Source organism: Azolla caroliniana, unplaced genomic scaffold (genome assembly GCF_043228905.1).
Source record: "Azolla caroliniana isolate FFs.n. ecotype wild unplaced genomic scaffold, voAzoCaro1.0.p SCAF_22, whole genome shotgun sequence".
Classification (NCBI taxonomy): Eukaryota; Viridiplantae; Streptophyta; class Polypodiopsida; order Salviniales; family Salviniaceae; genus Azolla; species Azolla caroliniana.
This window is the reverse complement of record NW_028230457.1, coordinates 7074514-7084114: the sequence shown is the minus strand read 5'-3', so window position 1 is coordinate 7084114 and position 9601 is coordinate 7074514. Positions and strand designations below refer to the sequence as shown.

General features: G+C 36.1%; 1 protein-coding gene across 1 annotated transcript; it reads left to right on the top strand.

The window, feature by feature from the left end:
• The first annotated feature begins 2933 nt into the window (after positions 1 to 2933).
• On the top strand, positions 2934 to 8372 carry LOC147849898 (anthranilate phosphoribosyltransferase). Its single transcript, XM_087337127.1, has 10 exons — positions 2934 to 3258; positions 4644 to 5126; positions 5642 to 5799; positions 5905 to 5988; positions 6077 to 6129; positions 6259 to 6340; positions 6443 to 6550; positions 6748 to 6868; positions 7634 to 7719; positions 7915 to 8372. Exons 1-10 carry the CDS (start codon positions 2946 to 2948, stop codon positions 8185 to 8187), a joined length of 1761 nt encoding a protein of 586 aa, XP_087193253.1. The 5' UTR covers positions 2934 to 2945; the 3' UTR covers positions 8188 to 8372.
• The last annotated feature ends 1229 nt before the right edge of the window (positions 8373 to 9601 follow it).

Below are 9601 nucleotides of genomic sequence, written 5' to 3'. Positions count from 1 at the left end.
TGGAGGTTTGTTGGAAATAAGAGATTGACTATGATCTCAACGAATGTTGCTTATCACAAGTTGATTGACAAACATAAGTGGTTGGAAGAAAGGGTTATAAAGATATGGGATTTTCATAAGCCCGTTATAATGTGATCAAGGTAGGGTTGAGCTTTACCATTAGGGGATGCATTAAAAAAAAGAAACATTACTAAATGATTGTGTTTCTTTTGCTCGGTGGAATTGGAACATAGTAGGCATCGATTTATTTCATGCCCGATGGCAAGGATGGTTTGGAGGTGTATCAATTTAGTGTGGATGTCTCTAATAGGAGTAAGTCTATCTTCCTTCAGTTGGGTTTTTGCACATATGGAGAAGAATGAACCGATGCCTCATTTTCAAATTATTTTTGAGTTCTCGAGATATTGGGAGCTATGGTTCAAATTGGAATATGCGGAATGTCTTCATTTTTTATTCGCAAGTTGGGGTGAGAAAATATGTTCTAAAGTTAAAAGGACTTCTTTTGTGGCAATTGACAGTGCTAGAGAAGTCACTAAATCTCAACCAGGAAGAGAGAGAACTCTGCAAGGTCACATATCATCATACTCGCCATTTGAATTGGTGTGTAGGGTGGCATTGAGTTTGGTGTCATAGTATTCTTTAGATCCCTTGATAGAAGGGTTCTATACTTTGTGGTAAGTTAGTCATGGTGGTGTTTTTTTCTTTTGTAATGAAAGCCATTATTTACGGAAAGAAAAAGAAAAAGAGAGAGAGAGAGAGATAAACGGGAACACATGGTGAAGAAAACACACACGACCTAAGTACAAAACAAGTAATAGAAAATCTGATTAAATGAGGGCATAATAGATACAAACAGCTCAAGGTCGTTAAACAAATCGACGCTACAGGCACGCGATAGTGAGCCGATGGTTGGGAGCACATGGGCTCACTACTGTGAGTGGAGGCCTCACACGGATGTCATTGAACAGAAAAACAAAACTTTTCTCTTCTCTCTAACTCCCAAAACAACCACCCCCCCCACAACAAACACCTTCCCTTCCTTTTTATAGCTTTTAAGGAGAGGGAGGGTTGACATCACATCTGGTTGTTATGACAACCGTTTTCTTGTCAGTGATCCTCCCCATTATCTCCTCCCCTCACAAACCCCCTCCTTTTGTGGGACAATAAGTACATATTAAAATATTCCTACTGTACTTCTTTAACCAATCTTTAGTTTTCCTAATGTTTATATACAAATTCCCTTTTTACATGTGCACATGTCCGACTTCTCCACTTCCAACAGTTTTTCTCGCTGTTGCCGAAATCCTTCACGACAACGTGCGATCCTTGTGGGACGGAAGGTACGACTCACATCAACCCTCGATGGTATGGGACATTGAGGAGGTTCAGGTTCATCTTATTCCAATTTCCATCATAAGGGGGTGGTTTGGTACTACACTTTACTTTCTTTGGTCTATAATTCCTTATGTTTTTCTTGATTAATTAGTTAGACTCTAATGGTTTCTTCGAGCTTATTGTAATTTGCGAGGGTTTATAATCAATGATATCTTAATCTTCATCCTCTTGGCTAATTTGTAATCAATGTCACATCGGTTTGGGAGAGATTGTTGGTTGATTTGACATTTTTGTACAAAATGTTTTATGCGTTAAGTTAAATCATGTGAGGGGAAACTTGCAAACTTGTTTGGGTATTATTCATGGTTGGTTTTTTTGAAGGAATCACATGATCAAGTTCATGAGTGGAGTGAATCAAGCTCCCAACTTGAACATTCAAGTCTAACTCCTAAGCTCAAGTCTCAAGTGGAACATGTGAATCAAACTCCCTACTCAAGCTCATGAATCCAAATCCCAACTCTTGAGTGGCACATGTGAGCCTATCTCTTGTTAAAAATACCCCAATTGTTCTATCCAAGCACAAATTGTCCATGGCGGAAGACGATCTTCACAATGCAAATTGGGAAATTTGAAGATTTCCTTCCATTATAGATCATGGGTTCTTTGTTACAATCATCAAGGTTCATGACTAAACAAGCATTGATCCAAGCTTGTGGAAGGAATTCTTCATGACAACGTAGACAAGCATGAGTTCTCTATCCAAGAGTGACGTTGGATCGAGAAAGAGACAAACACAATAACTGAGTAGATGCGTTAATGAAGGACAAAACCTAATTCTGGATTTATATTAAGTAGTGGATTTACACCAATGTCATGTCATGATCGATATACACAATGAGATTGGTGGTAATAGTTGGTTCTTGCTAAGCAACATGATAAGCAAGTAGAACCAATCATAGGGAATCCAATCGTGGGAGGGGGGGTGTCTCCTAGACTCCTCTCTTGGGAACTTACATCGTGCCTCCTCTCTTACAAACATTCATATTGCTTATGTATAGTTAGTTCATCTAAAGGGAGTGAGAGACCTCCTATGCTAATCAAGGAGCCTCGATGCCGAAATTCGCGTCTTCTTGTGATCCATTTAGAATTTCTTTAGTGAAGTATTTCGTTACTGCTAAACTGCGTGCCGTTTTTAACAAGAAGATCGTAATATACATTTGTTTGTCCGCATAATGAAAGTTGTAAGTGCAATAACATCGACTTAAAACTGGGGAGTCTAGTATTTTACGCATTCGCATTCGTGTGTTAATATGCTTATTGATGCGATCCACTATGGTGCTAGTGAACGTATGTATATGTACTATATCAATATGTAATTGATTATTATTCATGTGCCTAATCGTATGTATGTATGTATCTGTATGTAAATTCACACACACACACACACACACACACACACACACACACATATGAATCAATTAGAAATGTTGTGTTTTATTTTCTTTTGGCTTTTGGGCAGAAGAATTGGAGAAGAAGAAGAGCATACATATCCCATCCCATCCCATCAAACAGTTGAGAGGAGAAGAGAGGAGAGGAGAGGAAAGGAAAGGATGATGGCTTCATTGCCTCCTCCATCCTCTGCAGCAGCAACAAGCAGCAGCTTCTCAGACAGAAGATTTGCTGACTCCATCAGTCGTAGGCTCTTCCACCTCTCCACAAATAAGACGACCCACCTCCCCTGTTCTAGCCTCCAAATCAGCGCTAAAGCTCTGCCTTCCTCTTCAGCTCAGCGTAATTGCAATAGACGCAAACCTAACGCCCTCGTTTTGGATGCTCAAGCAAGAGTCTGTACTGGACCCACGCAGACTAGGCCACTTGATGAAGAGAAAGCGTTTGAAGTCCTACGAACCATTGTTCAATCGGGTGAGGATTTGAAACATAAAGTGGAGAAGTTTCATTTAACTATAGAACATCCATTTCTTTTGTTTCTAAACAAAACACAAGTATCATGCCGTGTATGTAACATTACCCATGACTTTGAAATGAGGAGACATATCCTAAATCTAATTCTAATCCATCATTCATTCAAAGCAGTGTTTAGACAAATTCAACGATCTAACCTAAAAGCTCATATTGAGGGAATAATCTAACTAGTATTTTGTTTATAGTCTTGTATAGTAGAACTTTTCCAGGGTTTTTAATGAGGCAAATGAAAGAACATAGGGGAGAGTGAATAATCTAACCGTAGTGTGAATTTATAATTTTGAATTATAATAATGTGTAGTAGAAAGATTCCATGATTTTGAATCAGGCGATTTAAGTGCACAAAGTAGAGGGAATAGTTGACATATTTCTTAACTTTTGCATAGTAAATGTCATTTATAGCTCAGAGATCATATAGATTTAATAATCTAACTCTACTATGAACTCCATTATTTTTTTGTTTGTAATTGAATAAGTATTAGATCATATTGTTTTGAACAAGATCTGTCACAGATCATGTGGATCAAATTATCTAACTCTAGTACCGTGGCTAAATTTAAATAAGCCTTCGGTCATATTATTTTGTATCGGGTGAGTTAATGGCTCGTATAGATTGAATAATCTAATACATACATTTTTTATAAAGAGAATAAATTTGGCTCAAGTATACTATAACTTGTCCATACCTTGAATGAGGTGGTTAAGAGCACAAGTTGAGAGATCAATCTAACCCTAGTACTAATCCATAGTTTCTGTTTCTAATAATCGAGTAAGTACTAAATCACAGGTTATTGAGCGTTTCTGTGATTGAACCTGTCTTGAAAGAAACAATTTAGCATTTATTTCTCGTTCTTCGATTACTAAATTAATCTATTTTATATTTTGTATTCACCACTTTTATTTTTGTAGTTTCTTTACTGAGATATTTGTAGATAGATACACATTTGTTCTATGCGTGAACAGGGGGTGATGGATAGTAAAAATGTTTCATTACTTTTGAGTTCATAATTTTTGTATCTTCATTCTATTTGTCAGTAAATACAATACCCTTTACAAAGAAAAACAATGGGACGCCATGTGTTCAATGGCTATCACGAGTCTAAGATATGAGGATTGGATTTGAGAGGTTGAGCTTTATTGGTTTTTACGTGATTGTAAAAATACGGCTTATCACTTTGTAAAGTCCTCATACAAGGGAAATTGAGATTGAGATTTATTGATTTTTACAGGTTGGTAGAAATAGGGTAAAACCCCTCTCCTGTATGAGAGAAATGGGGCTGACTTTGAAATTGTGATTTATTGGCTTTTATATGAAATTGTGACAGCAAAGGGAGAATGCGAAGATAAAGTTTCTGAAGCACAACTAGGTGCCTTTTTTGCTGCAATGACTATAAGAGCAAACTCATTTCCTTCAAAAACACAATGGAGCGATGGTGAACGGAAAGCCATGTATCACTTCTGGCCTTCTCTTCTTCAGGTGTTACCTCCAGAAATCCTATTTATTGCAGATCCAGAGGGTACATTAATGGATCTTCCTTCAAGGGGCACAAACTTCACTGGTAGAGATCCTGCAGAGATGAGATTAGTAGGGGTTTTGAAGGAAGTGCTTCATGGTGGTCATCTTGGTTTTGAGGAGGTGGCTGGATTGCTGAGAGATATTCTTCCCATTCCTGATGACAGTGATAATGAAACTGTTTTTAACCAACCGATTACGGCATTGATGGCCGCTTTCCTCATCGGGCAGCGAATGAATTTGGAGACTGACAGGGAATTAAAGGCATATTGCCTGGCATTTGATGATGAGCTGGGTATGTAGAACCCTCTTCTTGTTGATTATATTGGAGTAAAATATCAATCGTGTTTCTTTTCTGTGCAGTTTCTGTTTGTAGAGTTCAAAATATTGTATATGGTTTATGGATTGAGACCGACTATGATTGAGATTGGTTGAGGGATGTTATATGCAAAGCAAGTGTGTATGTGTCCCTTTATTTATTATTAAGTGTGACTGATTGAAACTTTATCACAAAGGTGTGATCTCTTGCTTGGTCTCATAACCGAGTTTTGTTTCTTAACATAGGAAGTTTTACTAATCTATTTATATTTATGTCTGATTTAATCTATTCTTCTCCAAAAGGAGACAACGTTTTCAGATTTCAATTCTGGTTCGTAAACCATTTTGGCCTTCTGAGAAATGTTACTATATCTTTTGTTACGTTTGATTTGTTTCAAGTAACTAAAGGCGAGTGTTGATTATGGAGTCAGGACCTCATTCTTCCTGTTCTAAGGATGCATTCTACAATTCACATTTGATTTCTGTTGGCAGGAGAAATTCCTATTGTTGATGTGAACTCCTTGACACACTATGGAGAGCCATATGATGGCAATACACGGTTTTTTAGAAGCACTTTGTTTGTTGCTGCGGTAAGAGCAAGTTACGGTGAAGCTTGTTTGATACATGGAGCTGAGTTCATGCCTCCCAAGGTCTCTTCTATAGTGAATATTCGATTCAATTCTTTGGAGATTGACGGTTTTAAGAAACAAATTCTGGATATGTTGACAATATTATCTTTTATATTACCTTTGCAGATGGGTGTCACTGAGGAGCAAATGCTGAACCATATGGGAGCCCTGACTCGATTACATCCTATTGCAGCTGCAAAACTTCTTGAGGTTTGAAGGTTTCAGATTCTTCTTGCTTTCTTGGGAGATAGTTACGTTGATGTTTTATCTTAGTTGGGCTACATTTCGTGATATGCAGAATGAAACTGTGGGATTTGCCTATGTCAGTCAGAGGGAAGCGCGTCCCTCATTGTAAATACTTAGTATTCGCTTCAAACTCTCTCTCAATCATTCAAAAACACTCGATCATGATGCAAATCTTCATTGCAATTCACTCAATTATTTTATATAGATTGTTGAACACCTTTTTCTTGATTTTAGGCATTCTCTTGTTCATATACGTGAACATATTAAGAAAAGACCACCCCTTGCAACAACAGAGAAGGTGCAACGTTATGTAAGGGTAAGGCTGAATTTGAGGATATCATAATGAAATATATATATATATATATTTTTCTCTACACATCATTGAGATGGAAATGACTTTAAGTTTGATGGAACATAGGCAACAGGTAAAGAATCAATGATGGCAGGTTTTTATCATGAGAATTACCAAGATTCTTTATTAATGCTCATGCGCAGAAGAGGTGCTGATGCTGGTCTTGTTATCAAGGTAAAAAATGAATTTCTATTGAAATCAGTGGATATATATGATGAAAGGGAAGAATAAATGCTACTGAGTTCTAAAACAATGTTAAAAGAGATAACCCAAGGTTTATGGCATGACTCAGAATCTAGGTAATGTTTAGTTTGTTAGTGTGGAATTCGATGTTTCAAACCCTAGAGCTTAAATGGGAACATGTTTGACAGGGTGAAGAGGGGGCTTTATCATTGACAACAAATGATCTTGGGTCTACAAAAGGTCTTCCATTAAATCACTGTGCTGGATTTCGGCCATCAAAGACATCAAATGAGAATTTGAATAGTGATGGTATGCTCTTGATTTGATACAAAGTGCACATGTACTTCTGTACATATGCATACATTTGTACATATATACACACACCTACGGATATACATATGCTAGTAATTAGAAATCACTTGAAGTTCTCAAACTTATGTGGACCATCTCATTTAATTAGAAAATATCCCATTCAAACATGAAAATTTCACATCTCTCATCAGGGCCCAACATAAACAACTATGTGAAATAGTGAAAATCATGAAACAAAGACCAGCAAAACATCGAAGAAATGAGGGTCAAATGATAACACCCTCCTAACAAGTTATGGTTGTGTTAGTAGAAGGGATTAAAATATGTAGTAGCACTGGATATATAATTCTGACTATTCAGAGTCTATTAAGTTTCCAATATCTATTGATCAATTTTATTTCGATCAATTCAATGAAACCACAAAAAACTTATATTTGTCTTTACATTAAGGAATCTACCTCCATCTTGTGGCATTTTGTACCTTTGGATTTGAGACATACTGCTGTTGATTTTGAATGTTGGGTACTCGGTTGAACTTCTTTTTCAATTGGAAATTTGCTCCATTATAAATATTCCTGAGCTGAGGGTTCAAGAAACTCAACAAGCTTACTGAATGAATCATTCTTCCTTATAATATGTTTGTATCTATATTTTAACCCTCCTGAACACTCGGGAGTAAAATATTTTATCTATAATTTATGTAGACGTTTTGATGATTTGTGATTATATTGTGTGAGTAAAATATATTCTGCTTTTATGTAGGAGTTATGCGTGAAACCTTCAGCTTTCATGTGAATCCCAAGGATTACGGTTTTCAAGCATCGCCTACACCTAGGGTTGATCGATCGGTAATTATCTTGTGGCATAATTAACTTCATATGCTAACACAATGAAACTTCCAGAATCCCAACCACACCCACATACACATCTACGTATACAGTTGCATATCCATATCCATGATTAACTTGATATAGACAGATGCATACACATTTGTAGATACTTATGCAGACATGTACACACATACTTGAGTATTCTTTGGACAGGTGGCCAAAAATGTTGACATTGGAGTATCAGCACTTGAGGGAGTGAAAGGTGCTGCATATGATCGAGTTGTGTTAAATGCTGCAATTACAGATCATCTTTTAGGCTGTGATGGTGCATCTGATTTGCAAATTGCCATTGAAAGGGCTAAAGAAGCAATAGATAGTGGCAGAGCATTAGCCCATTTGAATAATTATATAAAAGCCTCGCACAAAGTGTGCATTGAACAGAAGCAGACTATTATTAATAAACCAAAAATCGTTGATTTTTCATAACATTTCTTTTAGTTTCTTTTTTCTCTTCCCCATTTAAAAGAGCAGGGGATTAGAAGAGTTATTTTTAAAAGAATTCTGAAAAGAGCATAGAAAATAAGGGGGAATCGGATCTTCCAACGGCCAAGTAATTAGATTAGTACAAGAATGTAAGTTTTTATAAAATAATTTGTTTTTAGTATTTGAAATGTTTGCAATGAGAGAATATATGTATGGTTGATGAATGTGCCTTAATGAATTCAAACTGTGTCCTAAGATTTGGTATAAATTTAAATTTATCACCCTATACGTGTGATTAGATGGTGACAATGAAGGATGACTTTGATGCCTGACTTTGTAAATCTCTGTTTTAGAAGCTTTTTACAAGCCATTGAACTTCTGATCCTTTTTGTAGCATAAAATTAATAGATTTTACTGGTATTTTTTGTCCTTTTATTCAATTTTCTGTTTCGCAGTAAAATATTTGACAAAAATTCCGCAGCAAAATTTAATGCACATTGGACTATGGAAGAAGATCATCATAAGTAGATTGGAAAGGAGAGAACTGCACCTTATGGATAGTTGGGAAAACAAATGTTCAAGAGGACATTATTCTAGCCATAGACCTTGGTCTCTATGATTGTCTCTAAGAATTACCCTTTTCATGAAAGGGGCGTTATTAGAAGTAATGAAAGGTCTAACGAAATGAAAAGCCTAAGGATGGGCTGAATGACTTAAAATTGACGCTTGAATTTAGAGATGTACTAAATGATACATAATTGCACATGATAAACAAATCATGGTTAGAATGGACTATGCCATCTTCTTTGAAGGAAGGTTCAATTAAACTTTTTCCTAATAGAAAAGTATGTGAGATATTCAACTATTTGGAAAGCCATAACACTCATTGGTATTTTATAAGCGAATAGTTTCAAAGAATCCAATTTTCTGTTAAAAATAGCTATATAATAATGTGAGGTGAAAGTGCAAAAATATAGATAGTTTGGTCCTCAAAAGCACTCCAAATAAAGGTGAAATGATCATACAAAGACTTTAGCAAATTGAAAACAATATTAAAAAGATTGGTTGAAAACGAAATTAATGAAACAAACGTCAACAATAGGCAAGTGCCCGAAATATGACACCATTCCGAGATACTCAAATGGTTCAAAGTGGCCAAAATCTAAACCAATGGGAAAAAATTGTTACCCTCTCGTAACCGATAAGGAAGCCAAATTACCAAATCAAATTTCTAAACTTTTTCTGGAAACCTATGTTGAAGATTACCTTATAAATTTACAAATAAAAGTTATTGTTGATGGAGAAGACCATAACAGATCAAGCACTATTTTTTATCCTCAATGACATCACTAAGTGGAATCCAATCAGAATTACACATAAGAGGTAAGGTTTATATTGTTGCGTAATGGAATTCATC